General features: G+C 40.6%; 1 protein-coding gene across 1 annotated transcript in view; it reads right to left on the reverse strand.

The window, feature by feature from the left end:
• Positions 1-19,008: 19,008 nt before the first annotated feature.
• snx29 (sorting nexin 29) overlaps positions 19,009-24,662 on the reverse strand; it is an 84,600-nt gene continuing 78,946 nt past the window's right edge. Inside the window, exons 21-22 of the mRNA XM_068754891.1 lie at positions 20,951-21,090; positions 19,009-19,354 (exon numbers count right to left, since the gene is read on the reverse strand). Of these exons, the coding sequence (XP_068610992.1) occupies positions 19,228-19,354; positions 20,951-21,090 (267 nt within the window). The 3' untranslated portion in view covers positions 19,009-19,227. The remainder of the gene's footprint in view (positions 19,355-20,950; positions 21,091-24,662) is intronic.

Genomic DNA, 24,662 nt, shown 5'->3' on the forward strand with positions numbered 1-24,662 from the left:
TGGCTGGGCTCCTGACGCATATAATACAAACTAACAATTAATAAACTACTTAGAAGATACTCACCATATAGACATGGGTACGTAGACAGTGACACAGATAGACTGATTATAGAACATTTCCAGGAGCTTAGAGCAGATGTTAATGTACTTCCTTCTCAGGAAGTACATTCTACTCTGCCCCTTCTTGTACACACAGTTGATGTTTGATGACCAGTCCAGCTTGCTATCTAGCTGGTACTTGTACCGGTCAACCACCTCCACCTACCTGTCCTTGATGATAATTGGATTAGAAGATGGAGGGGGGCATATATTTTTCCAATATTTTACCCATTAATTTACTGAACAACAGTTATTAAGCGTACACACGTTCAGTAATTACCTAGCTGTAGTGGGTTTACTGTAAGTTGCAGTTTATTCTAATGCGAACCACACATCACCTACTCTGCATGAAAAGATTTTAACCGGCAAATACTTTATGTTTTTTATTGTAAAGCAGAAACAGGAAACACCATGTCTTTGTCAGACTTTCACTTTGCACTGCATGAAATCTGGCAGCTGCTTTAAATGCCTTTAATCACTACTCTTCATCAAAACAATGCAATTGCTCTTAAAATAATTTGGTCTGTTGTTATATTTCTAAGGGGAAAAACTGCGTAATATGAACAACATCATAAACCTTGTCACAAAAAGTCATGAAAAAATGCCTGTGTATAATTTACATTTAACATTTTCTCACAAACTCTTTATAACTTTTGGGGTTTTACATATTTTTAGCAATATACCTCTCATTAATAATACATTTATAAGGTTGCTATGTTTAAATCAGATCCATTCTCCACATACTTTGGTCTTCTTCTGCTTCCTCATTTTAAGCCACAGAGCATGAATATATTCTGGTTGTAAATATATATTCTCAAACTGCAAAATGCAGCATGCATGAAAAATAAAAAGAAGAAACCTCTTTTATTTGTACAAAGATGTTGCCTGCACACCCATTTAAATACACACCACAATAAACAAACACATTTGCACGTTGTGAGTTTATGATAATTACAAAGGCTACCAGCGGTTTTGGCAATGAGGAAAGAGTCCAGGGAATTTAAATAAAACAAAGCAAACCTGCTTATCTTCCCGATCCCCTTCCAATCCCTCACAACTGTCCTGGATTCTGCTTGGCAGAGTACAGTCAGAGTGTTCTGTGTATTTTAAGCCATATGGCACTGATCTGAAATTCAACCAATTGGGACATCATGACCATCATACCATTATTACCCTCCTTCTCCCCTTCCGACATCCTCCCTCCCGCCAGGGGCCTCGCGGCTCCCTCTCTGGCCTGGGCTCTGGATAATGGGGGCTGGGTGAGGTGTATTTGTTCCCAAAGTTAGCGCAACATGATCTCTCAATATCTCACTTAAAAAATATGATGAGAAGAAGAAAGGCAAAGAGAGCAAGAGGGGAAAGAGGGAGGGATGGTCTATCTTAAACAAGAGATGACACCATAATGTTCGAGACACCAAAGGAGCATTGGCTCCTTTATTACCAAATGAAGAATAAATAAACAGTTCAAAACAAATAAAACAACGACATCCTTTATCTTTAGTTTGGGAATTCAGTTATATTCGGGCGTACCTTACAAATAAAAGTAAACCCAACAAATCAGGAAAAAAAAGAAAAGTAAGCATCTGATAAATCTTTGTTAGCTCATCAGTCCCAGCCGTGACCCAAAATTCATGAACAAGTTTTAATTAATTTTAATTAATGCTATGCCATTTCTTTTCTGCTCAAAATCAGATTAGATGTCTGGTTTTCTCAGGCATCCCAAAAAATAGGAAGATATTTTAGTTCAGTTCAAACCTTTTGCTGCTCCGATTATCAACTCATGACAGCTCTGACCTCATTTAACCAACTGAACAAAAGGAATAAAGAAAAATAACACAAAACATGTTTATTGGCATTCGTTTTTCTAAAGTGTGTGTAACAAAAATCATTTTCGATAATAATTTGAATCTAGATTCATAACATATTCCTAAAATGTGTTTATTACATTTAAATAATTTTCGATAATAATTTGAATCTAGATTAATACATTTTTGAATAGCTATTTGTAAAAATATACATTTGTAGACTTCTTTTACTGGAATAGTAGCCATGTTTCATTAACGCTGCCTCTGTCCACAAAGTCTTTTTTTTTTTACCCCAGAGAAAATCAAGTTTCTAACACGAGTTCTGACATTTTCAATCTTACATCCAATTCAGACATTACCCTAAAATATCAGCGCATTCATTGTTTTTAACTTCCCTTCAGAGCTACACAAGGCAGCAAGCACATTCAGTCCTTTATGACAACAAGACGCATATCTTTATTCATTCATGCCTGAATTCAGCTGATTGTGTTCTCATTGTGCCATGATGCTCGCCATGACAATCGGGGTAAGGAGGAGTCTAATCTTTTGAGATGATGCTGAGATAACTCTTTCCAATAGGCCTTGATGTCAATGAGAGACAAAGTCGTGCTATTTTAGAAAAAAACTCATGAAGACTCAGACAAAAGACTTCAAACAGCCAACACTGACACTCTCAGACAAGTGTGATCAGCTGTGAAGGCGCTGATGCCAGGTTTTGGCCTGGTAAACACAGAAATTCTCAACACCAGCCAGAGCCAGCCTGCCAAAATACAATCCCATTAGTGTGACATCTCTAAAGTGCATTTTACTCACTGCCACTATGCATTCAAAATGTCAAGTCTCCTGTTGCTTTTGTAATAAGCCTTTCTGTTGGCTGGCTGCTGTGCCTTGCGAATGCCGCAAAGTTTCAGCACCAGCTGTGCAGCATTAGTGTTAGCAGCACTATCTGTGTCCCACCAGTAGGGGTGCAGCAAGCAACCACAGGCCTGCATGGAGGAAGATAAGCCTCTTTTTTTCTCTCAACAACCCAATTATTATCATGATTCAATCAGTCCACCAAAACCTCTCTGATTCCAGACTCAGACAAACTTCATACCAATCACTGGTGGTTCCCAAAATTAAAACACTTAAACACTTAAATTTAATCCCTTGAATGTCTAGCTTGGATTTGACTCCCATTTTCAAAAAGCTTTCTTATCCAGGCTAAACATCCCTCCTCTATAAATGTTCTAGGACAGTTGTTTTTAATGAAAGTACGGTTAAGGTGCTTAAAACTGTTTGTAGCCTTTTTGCCAACATGCTGTCAGTATAGAATGAGAGTCATAGAAGGGATCCACAGCTAGTGGGCTTTAGGAAATGTCAAATCTAACAATGAAATATATAATGATATATAGTTCCCTTTTTGGAGAAGTCATGATGGAAATGTAGAATTTAGAGATGAACTGGTTTCTCTCTTTCTGTATTCCAATTTCAGAACTGAATCTTTATAAAAATATAGAATTGTATCTGTATTTTGAGTCTTGATTTCAACACTTTCTATGAAAACTTGGTATAACAGATGATTCTGAATACTATAAATAAGCCTTGTTGCTATGTTCTGTGCAGAAGAAGCCAGACAGAGTCATAACTAATTAAAAATGACAAGGTTAAATCCAGCCAAAACTGACCCAGAGTCTTCCACCCTTCAGTGATTTTATTTTATTTTCAGTTTTATGAAAGAACCAGATACCAAATAAAATGCTAATCTCTGGTCGTAGTGCTTTAACGATGAGAGATTCACCGAAACCCAAATTCTTCAGCTCACTTTTACGTCAGGGATAATGGCACAAACTCTGTAGCTCTATTTTTCCGTTATAGCATTAATAACAATCTATATTTATGGTACATGCAATAATCGTTCATCCATTATTTGATATACTGTGAAAAAGCCAAACCAAATATGCTACTTGCCTTAATACAATCAACAAAATTAACCTTCATCGGTTTCACAGCAAGAAACCTCCATCTTTGAGGACCTGCACCTCTTTCGGACCTCCACCTGAGAAATGCATCAAATAGATAGCCTAGAGTTGCTAGTGGTCAGAATGAGCACGCTAGAGTGGACTGGAGGGCGGCACGCTTCCAACAACAGCCTGGAGGAGAGCCAAGCGTTGCCACAGTGACAGAGCTGTGAAGAAAATCTCTTTGTATTGTTACCAAGGCAACAACTGTGGAAAAATGGATGGACAAGGATAGGGACAAGTTGGTGAGGGAAAGAGGAAAAGAAAAGAAAAGAGAGACTGGACATGAGAATGAGATTGAAATAACAGGGCAATGTGAGAGGCAGGAGGGATAAAGGGTTTTCTGAGTTGTGCTCTCGGGGTTTATTATTCACTCCTTCCTTGTTTATGCTGGATGATTCTCATGCGTGGGAGAATTTACAGTTTTCAGTGACCTCATCCCAAACAAAGTTAGTCAGTAAATTATTTGGAATAGATTCAGCATCTCAAACAGGCTCCTTTACTGACTGTATTTCACCCCCGGCTGGGTGGTCAGCTCTGAAGTAGCGGTCACACTCCGAAATACTCCCTCTTTTTCATCTCCATCTCTCTTTCTCTTCTCCCTCCTACCCGCTGCTTGCCCTCCTTTTTTCTCTTCTGGAGCTGAGCAGTGAGTCCTAAATTTTTCCTATTTTTGAATAGTGACTTTAGAGCTGTTATTGGAGGCATTGTGTTAACTTTTGAACTGCTCTTCTCTCGGTCTTCACTGATTCTCACTGTGTTTGAATTGATTGCATAAATCTTACAGGAAGGAATAACACTGTAGAGGAGTTTCTTCTCAGCACTTCTGGATTTAGCACACGCAAGTGCGAATGTGTGAGAGATGAAAGACTCTTTATGTGGCTCCATCGCATCTATATCTTAGCCATGACAAATCAAATGAATAATGTAGTAATATTACTTATTCTAAGGCAAGATAATGTTTAAGTTGAGAAAAGGACTTAATAGACAGAAGACTGATGACTTTATTCCAATATGCTCATTTGAGTTATTTATGCAGATTTATGCAGCCCTGCATTTTCAGGCCGCTCATTACTCAAAGCAACTGTAAATTTCACATCACACACACACACACACACACAAATTCTACACTTCACACACAGGCCCACACATTCAAATATGTATGAGGGAAAGAGATTAGGGAGAATAGGCAACTCAATTCCCCCCAAATTGCACAGAGCTTGCCAGACAGAGCAAAGATCCAAAAATGAGAGGTATCTATCTAATGTCAGCGTAGCACATCATCTCTGCGTAGTGTACCGGAGACAATCAGCCACTCAGAGAATGTAGGACCTCAGTTCATCATAAACTTTATGAACTCTTGGAGGTGAATATCTGGTCAGCCATCTGGTCAGCCGGATAAGATTTCCTTTGAAGGACAAAAGTACAGCAGAAAAAGAAGAAGAAAGATGCTGCAAGTGCTGCGTTGGTCTCAATTGATATTCAAACTGAGGAGTTGGAATAATTGAATGTCAGTAAACTGTGTTATCTCACTTGGGAGTCAGCAGAGATTAGGGAATAGGGGAACAAAGCATGCCAGGAGGTATCGCACTGCTTTAGCTCACTTGCAAACACATACACTAACATACATTTTCCTTCCCAACAATACACACGAAAATACACACATGCATGCACTGACTCAAACAACGGTAAGCCAGTCTACCTCGGCGCCACAGAGACGTCCACAAACACCTTTCACATTCCGTCACAAAAGCTCACACACTCACTTTGTCACATCGAACACTTCACCGTGTTCCCATCGCATGCTCTTTGCTTACAGGGAGGGGGGTGGGTGAGTGGAGACTATTACTTCTCCTTATGTCTGCTCAAGCTTCATGCTTCAAATCGATGCAGCAGTGGCCTGATTCTGGCCGATACACAGAGAACAGTGCATATTAATCCTCAGCTAATGCCAAAACCTATCTACCTGTTTCCACTGCTACTCACCGGTCCATCCGGACTCCATCACCAATATTTTTCAACATTATTTCCCTGAATATTATCTCCTACTTGGAGCTCCTTTTGTTTGTTATTGTCTGTTGGCACTAATATGCCTTCACAGTGTTACCAAATCATTTTGGTTGGGCTCACATCCTTGTCCAGTCGACAACAGGACTTTGATTAGGGTTAAACATGTTGTTTCCAAAATGGCGAGATGGAAAATATTTTGAGATTTGGTTCATGCATATTGTACAAAAGAGAGAATATCGTTAGGCCATTAAAGGGCATTACTGACATGGTTGCATGCATATTGTTGTTTTTCTTCCAACAGATTTAAAATATTCTTTGTATGTAGCTTCAAAATAATCACACACCCACGGTGAAATAAGTAAAAAATAGAGCAGAAAATCAGGTGTGAATATTTTACTAGTTTTTTGAAGAGAAAACGCTACAATCTCTCAGCATCCATCTTCAAGTAGTTACACTGATTTTGGGAAATTGAAAAAAAAAGAAAAAAAAAAGAAACAAGCAGTGAGGAATTCTTTCAAAGGTGCAAGAATTGAAATGCTGGAGATACGTGCTCAACATCACCTCCTGCAGAAAAGAAACACACGAGTCTGATAGAGGAATTTCTGAGTTCCTGTTGCTGTGAGGTAGAATATGACTGAATTGTCCTGTTTTAATGAGCTTTGCCAGAAGAGCCTGGAGTTCAGTTGGATCCAGTGTTAATGAGAGGCATGCTGCAGCTCCCACTGCTTCCTCATGCCCTCTGTTAAAATAGAACTTGAGAGTTACAGTAGCTTCACTTGCACGAGGGGCAAAATTATTATTTTTTAAATGCTTTGTTGAAAGTCACAAGAACAGCAGTACATTCAAGAGCTCATTCCGACAACATTCTTTTCCATCCTCGGGCAAAGCATTCAACACTACATTTAAATTATTTCATCATCGTGGCCAAGCATGAATTATAACTTACCCTCCTGATATTGCTTATTTTGAAAGCAGACCTTTTGTGTCTCTCATTCATTTGATGCTCTGAGAGTCAACTCCCAGTCGCTCCGTCAACCACATCATTCAATAAATGAATGATGACTGGAGTTTTTACCTGTATTGTCTGATGCATATTGTATATTTAAGATATGATGTTGTGTTGTTTGTGAATTTTATTTGTTTAATGCCGCATGAGATTTGTTTTACAGTGGTAAAATAGCAGTATAAGGGCAGTTACTGCACCAATCCTTGCTTTTTTTTAATATATATATATAAATAGTGGCAATGCAAAAACAGTAGTGGGCTACTCAAAAATTAATAATAACAGGGGCAGGCCTACTTCACAGAGCAAGACACCTCTATTGAGTCAAGCAAGTCCAGCATGACCCGCGACCCGGTAACGGACAAAGCAATTAAGACGATAAATGAACTGAAAGCATTTGTATTCGTGGAAATGCATTTTATAATTCTGCGGGGGCTGTATGATATACCATATCTGGACGGCTCTTGTTTCAGTGAGGTTGCCAGCAAGCAGCTTCATTACCATTATAGTGTCTGTTACTACTTTACTGAACCATAAATGTCTGAATAAGTATTTTTGCTCTGTGTGTTTGAATATAAATCATGACTTTAGCGCCAGCAACCAAGGGCAGGAGAAGGAGAGGATGAGAGGGTGGGAGTTCTGGCTTTGACAGATAATAACCATATCTACCTGTAACTCAAAGCTTCCTCTCCACTGATCCATTGCAGTTGACTGATTTATCAACGGACAGATACATGGTATCAACGGGAGACACAAGTGACAGTGTCCAAGATGGGATGTGGGTGGGAGTGGAAGGTTAAGATGGAACAGCACATGAAGGGAAGTGAAACAGGTGCATGGAGGAAGAAAACGGGTGAAGTTTGAAGGCGAGTGAAGGAAAGACAGTTGGAAGGTGAACGCTTGGAAGCGTGGAGGTATACACGTGTATGTACATCCACTAAAAATAGAGTCGGAGGGGAATGGAGAGACAGCCGGAGGTGCTCCTCTCAGTAAACTGTGCTAACCGACAGGATGAAAGAGATGATGGTCTGCCTTCAAATTACTAACTGCAGTGTGTAAACATGAATGATGCTGGCCAGTAAGCAAAGCTGCTGCAGCATGGATCAACAAGAAGAGAAAGCACAAGGTGCAGCCAAGAAAATGGCCAGATACATTCACCAGCCGTTGCCTATCCATACGTATAGATATAAATAAAGTGTTTGTGTGTCTGGTGTGTAATTGCAAACATACCGACACACATATGGTTTAAGGCATGTGTGATTTTGTGTAGTGAAGAAGAAACCCCAAACCAACGACGCCGTGTTTCACCCTTTCCTAATTTTGCTGATGCCTGAGGCACGGCTCAGCAAGCAAGTCTAGCTGGACACACACAGGCACACAAACACACACACACCCAAATCCTAGTTGCTATGGAAACAGGACCCTCAAAAAGGCTCAAAGAGTTTTGAGGGATGAAAAAAGTGAAGAGGCTCTAACTCGCAGGAAAGTCCCTGTGTCAGAAAAGAAAAATGTAAGCATTTCTTCATTTTTTGAAGACATCAACAAGTCATGAATAAGTTTATTTGATGTATCTGTGAGGGTGAATGTTCGCTTTGTGACATCTCTTAGTACGAAGAGCGCTTTGTATGCAGCTCGGCAGCTTGGCCCACTTTGTTTATTTGAGCTGCGTATAACACATTTAATTCGACAAAAGAAATCAAAATAGATGCCTAATCCTTGACTAATTTTAACCCAATCCTTTTGTTTGTGTCATGTCACATCACACAAACACACACACACACACACACACACACACACACACACACAGAGGCAGGTCTATCTTATTCCAGGCTTTGGAACACCATTTTTATTCCGGAGCTCTCCACTGGCCGAACTGCCTGCCTACACACACCAGTCATTCCCCTACCACGCTGCTGCCCACAGTCAAACCTACACCATTGCCACCACACACACACACACACGCATGCACATTTACAAAACGTTTCAGTATCGATAGGGTGGGAAAGACCCCAAATCAGCACTGAGACAGGACACTCTTCACTGAAACCCAGAAAAATGAAATTCTCCTTTTACTTTACAGAAGAGAATGTGAATCCACAAACCCGTCTACACATGGCCCTAAAGCCAGTCCCTCTCATTCTGCTATTGATTACTTACCTGGGCTGCCTCTTTGTGTTGTGCTAGCCGGTATCCCTCTCGCTCAAGCAGGCAAACAAATCATCTAATTTTGCTTGACCTCTGTTCAAACAGACAACAACACCAGAACATTAGATCCCAGACTTGACCAGAAGCTGACGTTCCACCGATGCATACACCGACACCTCGCTTTGCCCTGATGTGCTTGGAAGCCTGTAATTATCACACACCATTGATGTTCACCGGCGATAAACACAGACAAGGGTGTCCATATTCATTCATTTTGCTCACGTGTGCATGAATGTACAGTATTTGCATGCAAATTGAGCTATTTTTATTTGTTTGGTGTTAATTACGCTCTCTTTTCATTTGATAGTTTTCAGAAATGCAGCACAAGCAGGTACTGACACTTCCAGCGATGTTTAAACGTTTACAAGGTAAAACAAAGAAACAGGATTCACATTGTTCATCTGTCATCATGAACGTATCACTTCTCTGCTATGAGATCGTCTCTTCAGCCATAATCAACAATGATTTGCAAGTTACGAAGGGTTTCATTATGAATCTTTGCTTAAAACTGCCTTCAGGAACTATATCGGTAGAAGGATGTTGAGGATGGAACTGCCAGGGAACAGGGCCAGAGGTCGACCCAGGAGAAGATACATGGACGTAGTGAGGGAGGACATGAGAGTGGCTGGTGTTGGGGAGGACGATGCAAAAGAATGGGTGAAGTGGAGAACATTGATTTGCTGTGGCGACGCCTCACGGGACAAGCCGGAAGTACAATAGTAGTACCTTCCAAGAGCAGCTCAGCACGCACCTTTCAAAAACATTTTCCAGTATGCCGGTAAGTTCCTTAAACCTACTCTTAAGGGGAAAAACATCTGTTTTATGTCCCATTTTGTCAATATTATTGTCAATTTCTCCTCTTTGTTTCTTGCCTCAGTACAGCCATCCCAAAGTACACGCATGCCCGGCTGGAAGTGGGGAGCAAGAGTGTTTCTAAACCCAAACAGACAAATAGATTTAGGCTTATTGGATCCATTTGTGTTTGGATTGGCACTAATGAAAGAGCTGTTAGGCACATTAGGTTGTGGCTGTGTGTGTGTGTGTGAGAGAGCTATAGATAGACAGAAAAACAGCAAGAGCAACAATGGGTTACCTCACACACACACACACACACACACACACACACACACACACACCGCCCCTCTCTATCAGTCACTGAAGATCAGCTGTCTTTAAGATAAAATCAGTGTGTTTTGCTGGTAGTCTCTCTTTAATAGCCCTCCATGTGCTATTAACGGGGACTGAGTTCACTAATTAAACACTTCCTTACACACTCTAACTTAAAAAAATGTGAAGATGTTTGTGTTGTAACAGTATAAATGTATCGCTGACGTCACAGACATGCGCAGGAAGGACGGCTTGTACCGAAACATCGGAATAAGTGTTTTCATGCGCCCTGATCGGATCATCAATCAGTATAAACCACCCCTCTCGATCGGGATAAAATTTTGATCGGATTGAGCTTGATTGGGTCAGACTAATCCGATTTGGATTACATGAAGCATTTTTATTCCGATCAGGCTTTTAATCCGATTAAATGTGTCCATGTAAACCAGGGGTGGGCAAACTTTTTGACTCGCGGGCCACAATAGGTTCTATTGGGGCCGGACCAAGAACAGATGGATGGAGTATTTGTGTGAGCTAATATAAATGACACATGAAAGCGAATGCATTAAAGGATTTGGCCTTTTACAGGTAGCATTACAGGGAAAAGGTCAAATGAATGAGGTTCAATTATAATACAATTATATTTAATGATATAATTTGGACAAGTTTGGCGGGCCGGATTAAAAAGACCAACGGGCCGCATATGGCCCCCGGGCCTGGGTTTGCCCATGTCTGATGTAAACGCACCTAGTAAGGTCAGTATTTAAAGGATGGTCATATGACTGTTTAGAGGCAGTCAGATGATTCCTCCTGTCCTGTTGGTTCTCATGAACCTTGTCGGACAGCTGTTCCCCTTTAAAAGTACAGATGAGATTCCCTCATACTACAAATGCTTCTATACTGACTCCACGTTCCATCCCAATCAAACAGTTTATTCAGCAAACAAACCATTTGTATCCATTCTAATTTGTCTCTCTGTTCCTGCTATAATAACATCAGATTTCAGTGCTATTTCGGGATCTATTTCATCCTGATTTTGGTTGGCTGTTAATGCTTTGAAAATTAGAAGTAGGAGTGAAAGGGCTCAGGGGATAGCCATCAATTCTCACTGATTGCAAAAAATGTAAAAAACCTAGAAAAAACATTATTAAAAAGGCAAACTGGAAAACACACTGAAATTAGAAAGACTTTTTTACATAAATCAATATTTTATTCCAAAATGAAATCCATTATTTATCCATTATTCTTTAAGCTCTATCCATGTTTGCATGTAGTGACATAAAAAACTAACAAAGCTTAAATGGAAAAAAACATCAGTACAGCTTTAAGTTTAGATTAACTATCTAAAAACAAAAAAATCTATTCAGGCTTTGAATAATTACTTATTTTACATGTTTTGCCAAGACTTTCTGCATTTTTAAGGCAGTGACTGCAGAAATGTGGGAAAATTTGATTAATTAGTAACTGAATGTTAATAATCTTCACACGTAAATGTTCTTATTGCAAGCATTACAAAAAGTCAAACAACAACTAAAGTGTTTTTATGTGCTACACACCCCAGGTCGTAAACACCATGTAAAATCTCCAGACATGGATAACATTACTGAGGCTACCGAGGTGCACTATGAAGCACTACATAATTCTGCAATGTCTCACATTTCACTTCTGGCAGTCTGTCTCCTCACTCACCCGTTACTTCATCTAACATCATGGACAAATTGCTTTCTCTCCTTACTCACTCTGCTCTCCCATTTTTTTTCCAAAAAACATCTAATCAAGCTCTGAGTCAATGTAAGCCTGTGAGAAATTAAATTCCCCTAATTAGGCCAGCAGATTTGCCTGCTTTGTTAATTTGGCAGAAGTTTCTATCAGAGGATGGTGCAGCTTTCTGCTCTCTGCAAACAGTTTATCCTCAGGCCCTAATTAATTCAGGTCTGTAAATCAGTTTGTCCTTTGATTTATACAAACACTGCATTAAAACAAAAAAAAACATTAAAAACAAGGAGAAAACAACGCCGTCCTTCCTGAAAACTACTGCGTGATGACATGAACACATTTACACATGGCTATTATGTTTCAAGTGTCGTAAGCCTTGTGTAGAAAGAACACATGTGTTTCTGTTTGTTCATTTTGGCCACAAATGAAATGTGACTGCTTTATCGTTTTTGCATACCGACTCATTAAGGCAGCATTATTACATGTTTGTATTTTGTATTTAATAGTTTTATTAATTCAGACCACTTTTTAGATGTTATTGTTGAACCCTTTAAAGATAAAGTCCTCAAGGTATATCCAACTAGTTCAAAACCCACAAAAAAGCATCTCTACTAATAGTCCATGTTTGGGGGTCATGAATATGAAGTAGGTACAAAGCACAGGAATCATCCCTGCCAACATGCAGACACCTGCTGTTAACCACAGCTCTGCTGCCCTTCCACTAAACCTTAGAGACAGAGCATGAGAGAATCCATCTCAGACTCCCAGCTGGTCTAAAGCAATCACTGCTGCCCTTCCATATTCAGCCTGTATCCATCCTCTTTAGAGAATCTCAGCTGCAGTTGTACTGTGGATTCACTATAATAACTGCAGGCCAGCTGACAGAGATGAGGCGTTTGTCTGTGTTAGTGAAGCTGCCCGTTTGATCGCACGCGAGTGTGTGTTATGGATCTGTGTCTATGTACACAGCATGTGAATGTGTGTTGCTGTTTATGAAGTGCACTCTCTTACTGGAATATATGGAGCAGATTCATTAGCTTTGAAAGCTTCTTTGCTCCCGCAACACACACACACACACACAAAACAATTCACTTAGGCACCGATTTCTTTGTCCCATCTGTCTGAGGTTAATGTCGTTCCAGTGAGCGTGGGGAAAACAAGGATGCATCTGCACAGTATAACACACAAAGCTCCAGATGTATGGAAACGGACTTTCCCAAAGGGACGTCCCAGCTGACCTTTCAGCTGAATGACTACAGCGTTCCTGATTCTAACTCTGTCCATTCATGCTGTTGTGCCTCCAGTAGCACAATGATGATGGAATCAATGTAAATCACGTAAACGCAGCCAGTGGCTATCGTCCTTCTTTCTCAAGACCTGTGTGAAACCCTGTAGGTGTGTTTTCTATCTATACAGGCCCCAGGGTTTTTATGGTACAAGAAGCACATGAATGTCCTGGGGGCTGTAGGACGTCCCAAAACAGAGCCTTCATGCAGTCTTCAACCACAAACGGGACATTTATTCATACAGTATAACACTGTGGAAGACTGTACGTTTGGGACTGATAGCGTAAATATAAAATGTTTCTCATTCTGTTTTATCTTCAAAGAAAGGCTGTAATTTAATAAGCATCAGCGTGCCCATGGTGATATGCAAAGGAATGAAAAATGCCCAGCTACCACAGAGGGTTGAGATTTGTATTCAGTTAAAAGCTTCTAAATACACTGTCAACATATCCAGCCGTCTGCTGGGACACAACTGGGAAGCTCAAACACAAACACGCCCACACAGTCTGATGGATGGAGTACAGGACTTAAAATATGGATGTTAGATATTCTCTCAGCTCTCTGCATGAACGCAACAGGAGCCCTGGAAAAAAGGGAAAATGGTAATTTTACAGAATTGCCAGTTTTTGCAAGACCACATTTAAATACTAAAAAAGGAATGTGAGGGTAACCTGTGAAAACACGCAGCCTGGGCGACCTGAGACGGTGTGATATTGCACTTCTCTGAAACAGAACTTACCACTTTTACTCAGAAATGAAAGTAATTAGCATCGCATGCACACATGTATTTGTGCATGTGCAACAGCAAGAGCGGAACACAGATGCACCTTCTTCTAACAAAGCACCAACACTCACAGCATAGAGAGGGAAGCCTTGTGAAGAAGAAGAGGGAATTTACAGTGCTAACAGTGTGATATTTAACAGCTTAGTGTGTCTTCTTTCATTGCACTGAATCACCAGGATTCCACCTATGACTCAAAAGTGCGATCAGTGTGCCTTTCTGCATTAAAAAAGCTGTCTAACTTTGTGTTATCAACACGCCGTTGGATAAAAATATGCATGTATTCATCCATTTGTATAATATATTCAGTGAAAATTGGTATGATGTGGTGGTGGTGCAGCAAAGTCAACAGTTTTCTTCATTATTCATTTTGTATCAAAAATATTTTTTGTTCTACAAATGCAATGCATCTGCCTGAATAAACATTTGACCTTGACGCCACTTTGGGCCCCAGATATGCAAAAGCTGCCTCTTTCCTCCTTGTGGAGGGAGGAAGAGCGTTATCTTTTTAAAACAAAAAAATGTCTTCATATTCAGTACAGGAAACATTCTTAATGTTAACCACCTGTCTGATAGTCGGATGTATTTCCCTTGGCTTATTTTAAACTCATTGTGACCACACACAACGTGGAATCATCCTTCATGACTCCCCCCATCCCATCTATTTGTTCATCCCTCCCACAAGTCTCTTGCTCTCCTCCATCACATTGTCAAATGAGGCTGCCCTTCGTTTGACTCGCATGGATCAGTTGTGTCGTGTTTGGCTGCAGCTTGAAATTGTTTCTCCAACGCATTCTCCATTTACACTACTGAAGAGGAGTGTTATGCCCGTTTCGTAGGCCGCAACGAATGACGGTGATGTAGGCAGGGTGGTTTCGAAAATGAAATGTTAATTTAACAAGTTCAATCAATATTACAATGTGGGGTGAAAGTGCATGAATGTGTGATGCATGTCTGTGAAAAGCAAAATGCAGGAATGCAAAAACATCAACAGACAGCAAAGCAACAGCAGCACCCACATCTGTGACAACTGCCGCTGTGATCACTGATCACAGACACCCCATGGTGGCTAGATAGTCAGGGTTATATAACTTGGGAACACTGCCCAGTTGTTCTCAATTACTTGATGTCATCTCAGCTCCACCCTTCAGAGGACCTGGAAGGCATTACTCCCTTCAATTGTTTGTTCTGAACAACTAATCCCCTACTTAACATCAAATAGACTAAATTATTTGAATCAGTTCAATCTCCTGTGTGTATCTTAACATGATGTTGCAGTCGCCGGATCTTTTCTGACTGATAAACATCAAATAAGACAGACCTGTCATTCTAATTCAATTTAGTAAGACAATAGAGACAATGCTCCAGTTGTGTGTATGTGTGTGTGTACGTAATGCCCACCATCGCCCAAAGGAAACCATCCGCGTCCTAAATGGTCTTATGACCAATTTTCTGGTCAATGGAAAATTAACATTTTGTAACATTGTTGCCATTTTTTACCGGCACAGTACAGAATAAAACACATCCCCCCCAAAAATGGTTGGAGGGCTTGAATTCAATTCAATTCAATTCAATTCAATTTTATTTCTGTAGCACCAGATCACAACAGAAAGTTATCTCAAGGCTTTACAGGAGTAGCAGAGAAAGACAGAACCCAACTTGACCCACAAGAGCAAGCACTTTGGCAACGGAGGCAAGGAAAAACTTCCCTTTAACAGGCAGAAACCTTGGACAGAACCTAAGGCTCATGGTGGACGGTCTGTCTGACCAGCTGGGTTGAGAGAGAGAGAGAGAGGTAGGAGGCGAGTCAAAAACAAGGAGATGGATAGCTAAGTGATAGAGGGACAAACAGAGGGAGAGAGAGCACACGACTACGGGGGAGAGAGAGGGATTACTGACATATATTTATAACATGAATAATCAGATAGAGAGGGAGGAGCTCGGTGTGTCATGATGTTAAGCCACCAGTGCTGGCCTATGACAGCATATTGATTATTGTATTGATTAACTATAAGCTTTGTTAAAAAGGAAAGTCTTTAGTCTACTCTTGAACATAGAGATGGTGTCCGTCTCACAAACCCAATCATGGAGCCAATTCCAGAATAAAGGAGCTTGAAAACTGAACTGAATGAAAGCTCAGAGACTGCTTAGTGAAGCAATGAGGGTGAAATAACTATCAGATGAGCAGAACAGATGCATGAAGGGCCACAGATGCTCAGCAGGTGGAATTCTCAGTATTCATCCATTTATGGATACAATTCATATGCAGAACACAATTCAAGCAACTCATGCATCCTCGCCATAAAACACATGCAGGCTGGGGTGCACATCTCCTGTACAAATGTAAATGACCCTGTATGTAAATGACTATGTGTACACATGCATCAATAGATGACTGTATGTTAACAAATATCGACAGTAAAAAGCCTGCTACAGTGGAATTCTGTAACATACTTTTGGCTTCAACCATGGAAGCAACAACGTTGGCAAGGACAAACTGACAGAGTCACTCGTGTTCTAGTTCTGGACTTTATTGTTCAGCCCCTCTTTGCCACTTACATGTAAGACCCGAACGCCGACTAAGACAATGACACAAGGGTATACTAGTACAAACATGACATGCCACAAGTAATCTCTCTGAATACCAGATTCAAATACAGGATTCTTTCATTCAGCATGTGACTGTGAGGGAAGGACTTGCTTAAAACTGATGTTTGGCCTCATGGCGTGAAACGTTCTGAACGCAAAGATAGAGTAAACATGCATGGCCAGCAGGAATCCTCCAATTATTTCTGCCATTGTCGTTGCAATTATCAACAGCACCTGAGATATACCTAGTATTTCTAGCTCTCTATCCTTGGAGCTTTAGGCAAATCAATTTTTTTTAGTATTTTAAAATGTGCATCGTTTATAGACCTCCTTTTTCCTTCTTTGTGTTTGTGCATCTCCACCCAAACTCCTGTTCCAATGAAACAAGTGTGCGTATGCTTCATGTGCTCACAATCAAAATACAGTACATACAATAAACATGAACCTCACTGCACCATGATGCTGTTGGCCAGAAACTCCAGTTTGCATAATAACATAAACACAGATGGATATTTGTGGCGAGGAGTTACAATCAGGGGTTTTAGAAACACACTCACCTTCAATGTGAAATAGATAGCTTAGAAAATGTTGCTTGTAATAATGGACTATAATGTCGTTAGGCAGAAAAGCATATAGCGTCCCGACAGGACTCACTGAGGGATACAGTGAGGGCTATTTTCCGGATGTATTTCAGTTAAAATATCATCAGTTCTACTGTACATAGCTTCACAGTAGAGATTTAACACAAGTTTAAAAACAAAAACAGACAAAACTGTCAGACTGAGGAAAAGGAATGCCATCTGAAATAATCTTGATTGTTTTCTTTATTTCCCATCCCAATATTTTGCTGGTCACTTCAAAGATACTGACCACGAAAATAAACTAAATGCTGACATTCCTGTGAGATTTTCCTGACAACCCTGAGTAGTGTTTACCAGGAGTAGGATCCTTGAGAGCGTCACTTTTAAGAATAACAACTTCATTAAAAACCCACAAGCCTTGTTTGTACTCCTCCCCGTGCAACCAGCAAACAGTGTTTACCATTCTGCTGGCCGACCCTTTGATTCGAGTTTCCATAAACCCGTCCAACACGATCGCTTCTCGTTTGAACATAGTACTACTGCTCTTGGGAAAACCATACATATGCATGAGCTTCTGGTTTACACACACTTGATGCTAAGCAGTCTTTCCTCTGCACTCAAACAAGCAGCTTTTCATCAAGTGTATGAAAACATTCATTTTGCAACTATAATGCTGCATTAAATCCTGCAAAGACACATTAGTTTATCATCAGCTGATGTTACATAAATACCATAATTTACAGTTGGAAGCAAAATTATTCACACCCAATTGTCTGTTAAGGTTCGGGCCACTTTTCTGGTGTTTTGGGGTCAGCAGAGTTCAAGAATGAAACCTTAATATAAATGTAACAGAAGTAAACAACCTTCGTAGAGTTACTGTTAAAGGAACCATGAAGGCTGTTTTTACATCTGATTTCCAAATGCGTCTCTTAAGCCTGATATTCTGAGGGTCGAATAATTCACACTAGTGTTTAATTTTAATCGGTGGCATTTTTCTTTTGAATCCGATCTCATTTGATTTGGTTACTGCAAAAGAAATTCATAATTTCTCAATAAACTCATTATACAAGTACTACTTTGTTAAAATTAAACATTTTGTTCATATTTTGTTTGATATGCTTGCCTCAATTTTGCTTCATTCCACTTATGTGAAGTAGTGAACATTAAAATTCACTGATTTGTGTAGTTTCAATTCCTTAAAAATCCAACCATCTTGTTGGAAGGGTGTTGAATTTCATTTTTACTAAGTCAAAAGGAGGGGTGTAGGGTCATATTTCTTCACATGTTCATAGTCTCTAAAATATTTTTGATTTTATCAGTGGTGCTTAACCCTAATCCTTTAATAAGATTATTATGTGAGATTAAAATAATTGATATTGGATGATAACTGCCTCCCAGTGATATTAGGATGAGTTACACTATCTGTAATAAGCAAACAAATTACTAAAACAGAAGTATGAAAGAGGAATACTCATTGTCCCGTGATACATACCAGCAACAGTGAATCACCATGGTGTAAAAAGTAATGGCACAATAATGTTGACATATTAGCAGAAAAACAATATTCATTAACCAAGACACTTTATTCTACCCCCTTATGTCTCTTCACATCCTCTCCTCCCAACCCAGATCAGGAAAGCAGCCACAAAACCCTGCAGGCAATCCGACCTTGAACGCTAAAAAACTGAGCCGAGTAAGAAAAAAAGTTCTAATGATCTCTTTGGGTTAGAGATTAGTAAGAGCTGTCCAGGCTAGAATGTGCAGTCTCTTCAGTTGAGGTAAGAGGTGCTGTCTGATTGCGTCAATCAATAGCCAGCCTCCAGGGAGTCATTTATCCTTTATTTATGCAGGTAAAGAACAGAAACATTTACATATCTAGTAGAGAGGCAATGTCAACTAATCCAGCTCCACTCGACTGAGACTCGTCATCTTGAAGGCTTTGCTACCATGTTAGTCCTCACATACTGTGAGCCTGTGTGCCACAGTCCAGGGTGGACACAGGAACAACACCCTCGTCTGAAACTATTGGCTGATCAGTTCCTGGGTTAAAGGTCTCCACTCTGGGGTTCAGGTCTGGCATCCTGGGTGCTGCTGCGTCCCAGTCGGGGAAAACGGGATGATGTTTTGGATCGGGGCGTCTTGGTTCCAGCATCGTTGGCCTGCGGTGTGTCTCTGGATGAAAAGAAACAGCAGGAAGAATAAGAGCCCTGGGCGTTAAATGAACATCTGTCTAACGGTGTAGTACTCATGAGAGTATCCACCCTCTGCAAAAGAGCAGGCCGAGATTAAATACAAGAATAATACATAAGTCACAATTAAAAATAGCTTGCTTCTGTAGGTAATAAGTTATAACCTTTTTATACAGCTCAAACCCTGATTAATCGGCCTCACTTTAAGTCACGCACTAATTACTACAGTTAGTTTCTTTATGGTGATGTTCCCTCATTCCTATGGAGGAGGTTTTGAAGACGATGAGGATGAGGAGCATGAATGAAACCAAACACAACATGCCTGTCAAGCAGGATGTCTGTAAGTGTACAGTTCTCACCACATATGAGAGATGCATCCACTCAGACAGAGGGATGCGCGTCCGATGTAGCTGTACAGTGGTCATTTAATTTATCATCATAAATAGCTTAAGTTGCCGACCCCTGATCGAGCCGGTACTTCTAAACCTCCATCACAAGCTCTGGCTCCTTCACCCACAGCGAGGTGACGTTCCATGTCCCGAGAGCTAGTCTCTCTGTCCAGGGATCGGGCGCACCGTCGTCGACTGCCACCCAATCCACAATGCACCCTTCCCCTATGGTTCCCTCAACGGATGGAGAGTCCACCAGAGGTCGGGCCCAGATCAACCTTTCGGGTGGAGCCCGGCAGGCCCATGGGCGGGGACCCGGCCACCAGGCACTCGTTTACGAGCCCCGAAAATGGCACCTGGTGCTGTTATCCCGATCACTCCACAGAGAAAAGACTACATGCAGACAGTGTGACTGATTACACTGTCTGACTGGTCACAGGAAACTGTTGTGAATATTAACAAAAACAAATGACTGGAACTTTTTATTGTCAAATTCAGCTTTGTAAGTATGTGGGCACCCAAGGCATCATGGATTTTTGCATCGGTAATCTGAGTTGTGTGTCTGTGAGAGTGCCTGTGTGTGTAACTGGGTGCATTACTGTAAAACCAGGGAGACAGTGAAGTGTATTTACAAGGGTTTTGGCATTTTCAGTGACATTAATCCCCCCCGTTTGCATCCTGTAACATCTACTACCACTGCAGCTCCTGCAGCTGTGTTTTTCGAACATCATGTAAATTAATTTGGAATAATACATACAAACAACTGCCAAAGACAGTATATCGTTTCAAGACATTTCACCGTGCAGGGGAATTTCTGCATGAGTGAAAATCAGCTCTACATTTTTAAAGAGCCAAATAACGAGGATTACAGCATATTTTGAGTTTGCTGTGCACAAACACAAAAACATATCTCTATCTGATGACTATATGAAGAAATAATAATGAAAATAACGAACTGTTTTTACTGATATCTGTCCTTTTTACATTCCTATCCTGCTGATTATGTTATTAAAGTAGTATAGGTCATAGTTTTACAATTTGCTGTGTTTTTCTTCATGTATGTTTGAGTTATGAAAAATCTGTCTAATAGTCTAAACCTTTTTTTCCTGCTTCTGATTCCTCTATTCTAATTTCTGAGACAGAGCATCAATCTTTCACCGATGGGAACATGCCTGTATGTGTCCACTTACAGACAGAAAGGCAGCAGAGAGAGGAGGCTCTCTTTGGTGGGGAGAGCTGTGAACTCTGGCAGTGTCTGAATCAATTTGTTCATCACCATGCGAAGGTAGCCCTGCAGCTGCTTCCGTCTTTCTTCCACAAATTTGGCATCCTGGAGACAAGAAGGGGTAAACGGAGCAGAGAAGGAGAGACAAGATGACGATAGTTATAAACCTGTTAAATAACATGTTATAATGTAAAGAGAATGGTCGTAATGATGAACAAAGAACAACTACCCATTCTGTCGGACCCCTCACCTCTACGAGGTTTTATAGTCTATTTTGCTTCATTCTCAGTTTTCCCATCAGGGACATTTCGAATGCAAAAAAATAGAATACAAATCTACAAATTATCCACCAGTCTTTACTTTCCCAGCACTTATTTGTGAATTCCTGAACATGAGCGAGTTAAACAGTCACATACTGTAGTTCCCTCAGGTGTTTGTGGAGACTCAATACTGCGAACAAATAACTAGTGACTATTGAGAATATTTAGCCATCCATCCATTTTCGTGTAGATGAGACAACCTCAATCGTCTCACCTACAGCGGCTTTATCCTCCTCCTCTCAACCTCCTGGTTGAGAGGTGGGGGTACACCCTGGACGCGTCACCGGCGCATTGCAGGGTTCACATATAGACAGACAACCACTCACCCACACACTCACACCTGCGGACAATTTGCAATGGTATGGTGTCATACAGAAGACATAGGTTTCTGGTAAATTAGATAATTATGAGTCTAGGAGCTTATCATTTGAGAACAAAATAATCCACAACACTGACAGCTGTAAAAAGACGAGAAGAATTATTAACAGCGGCATCACTGTTAGACCGAAATTACATGTAACTGAATACACTTTGGCTCATGTAGTGCTCTCATGTTAGTGTGTAGATGACTGTGTATGATGGGTGGAAAATGTGTTGAGGAGAACTTCATTACTTCAACAAATGCATATCTAATTTACAGAGGTTCATCAGCTGCCTTTGCACACAGATTTATTGTACTGTATATTCACATTTTACCACTGAGAATCCACCAAACAAGTTGGTGGATGATTGTGCAGATATGGCGGACATTGTCAAAAGAGCTTGAATGTTGCAGTCAGTGAAGGATAAAATGCGTGTGCATATGGCAGCAGGAGAGGATAAGTAGGTTCTGCTGCATGCAGGTTAAAATAGATGCGGCAGTACCGGATAAATCTGATGTGTCAGATTAGGCTGTGCATGTCAGTGTGGATTTCAAACTATGTCAACACAAAAAGCAACACCCTGACTACTTTCATGGATGTCGGGGCAGCAATAACATTAATGGACATCATGACAGATTCATGCTCTTATAGAGACAGAGGGAAGGGCTGAGGAGGCCAGGAGCTGTTTCTTGTTTGTAGAGGGGAGGGAGTAGAATGAGAGGGCCGAGCTTGTGGCACACTGATACAGGAGCAAGGCTGATTGTGTCCTCATACATCTGACTTACATCCAGCTATACCAACACTGCTTTTCTCTAGATTCCTCCCTTCCCCGTCCTTCTGTGCTGGCAAAGCAAGCTTCTGTGAAGTCATTTATATACGCTGCACCTTCTGTTGGATTGGAAATTTGCTCATATATTTATGTTTGTATTTATTCCGTGTACATTTTTGGGTTGTGTCATGTTGCCTGGAGTTGGCTTTACTGTTCTGTTTTTTGCTGAATAATGACAATACAAGTATTTTGATTAGATTTTTGATTAGCATGCAAAAAAAGGGGTCGGGGGGGATCATAATCAAGTTAAGTTCAGTGAACCTTTTATTTCAAACCGGGCTGCTGCTATATGGAACTGTCCAGTGCTGACCCTGAAGGCAAACTTCAGCACCGGACAGCTCCATATGGCGCTCGGGATCAGCACTGGACAGCTTTTTTTTGTTTGCGCATGTCCATGACAAGACAAGGTGTTGGTTTTTTGGTTTTGCTTTGATTTTGAATGGATTATCTTTGTTCCTGCGTGATGATTGCATTCGAATGGAACTTTTCCGCATTATTAGATGTGTTAATTTATTCCCATCACAAACATTGGTTCATCTCATTTATAGTATGGCTTTATCTCTAACAATCTTTTTTTTTTAAAAGTGATATCAAAAGTGAATATTTTATTGTAATTACTGTGGCAGCTAAAGAGTTAAGTGGAAATCTCTGATGCCCTCGATTTGAGATTGTTTATGGAAATCACCAATGTTACATCTGTTGATATGGTTTGTTGACTGGCAGTAAATTGCATGCAGACATAGGCGACCAATGATAATATGATATTAGCGAAGATACTAATCGGTGGGTTTTGTTAGAATTAGACAGCATTGCTAGCTGATTTTCTCTTTATACAGTCATCGCTCTAAGTATTTTTTTTGCCAAAAGCATACTGTTAAAACCAATTGAACAATTAGAACCAATTATGTTTGCTGTGTCATCAACAACTCTCTGCTGTCTTATAATAGTAAACACAATTTTTCTTACAAGGCCATCACAGTTTGTGTATCACTATTTACAGGTGGAACTATTCTAATGTGAAGCTGCAGCAGGAAACACTGGCTCTGCATCAGCAGGAGCCTGACAGGATAGAAAAGAATTGGTACAATCAGCTAAATGCTCCTAAATCATAGAGGTTGGATCAGGTTGATCTGAATCCAGGCACACACTGTGTCACCGGTCAGCTCTGGTCCAGACAAAAAATGATGCAGCTCAGCAGCTTAGTGGTGATGCTATTGCAGGCAGATATCTGCATGGACTAAGACTAAGCAGCTGCTGGTGTAAGAAAATAAAAGTATATCTTCTCCAGTAACTACTGAGAGTAAGAAAGGTGATTAACGCTGCAGAAATTAGAAATAAATAAACCAACACTGTCTTCATTTGGAGCCCTGAAAGAAAAACAAGACAGTGATAAACGACGGTGAAAAAAGTGAAGCAACTGTTGTCAAAGCCTGAGACGGGAGAGAAATTGATACTGGGGGGAGGGGGTGAACAAGAAAGAATTTAGATATAAGAAATTAAAATGTGGGATGAGGTGTGGCCAGAGAGAAAAGCTGACAGCTGGACTCCAGGGTCTGACAACAGCATGACTTTAATGTAATCCTTCTGCCTCGTCTCTGTCTGTGAGTTAACATCAGGAGAGATTTGACAGGCGTGACTTGGGAACATTTAGCCTGTATGCCTGGTCAAACCCCTGACAAATCAGCTGGCTAAGAGCTCTGTGTGTGTGTGTGTGTGTGTGTGTGTGTGTGTGTGTGTGTGTGTGTGTGTGTTGTCAGGTTACACAGCTGGACAGCCTTGCCAGCAGCATTTGTAGCCCCAGAGAGTCATTACCTCATTAACAGGACTCAGACACACAGATGCACATGAAGAGTCAGGATTAGAGCAGCCAGGGTCAGAGGTCAACTCCGTCAGAGGCTGTTGTGACACGAATACATTTTGGTCTAAATGGAGTCATTAAATTACAATAACTGCATCAACAGTTCGAATTAGGAAAGCCAGTCTTGTTTCTTCTAGAATACAGACTCTACTGTTGGATCAAATTTCATTTTAAAAGATAGTGTTGCGCAGGTCTACAGTGAATTTCAGACCTATGGTGTAATGATGACCTCGACCCCTGTTGGGGGCAATGCTGCTGTTTTTCGGTGGGTGATCACTGTCGGTTACAATGTAATGAATTAGACGAAA

This window comes from Brachionichthys hirsutus, chromosome 21, assembly GCF_040956055.1.
Source record: "Brachionichthys hirsutus isolate HB-005 chromosome 21, CSIRO-AGI_Bhir_v1, whole genome shotgun sequence".
Taxonomy (NCBI): Eukaryota; Metazoa; Chordata; class Actinopteri; order Lophiiformes; family Brachionichthyidae; genus Brachionichthys; species Brachionichthys hirsutus.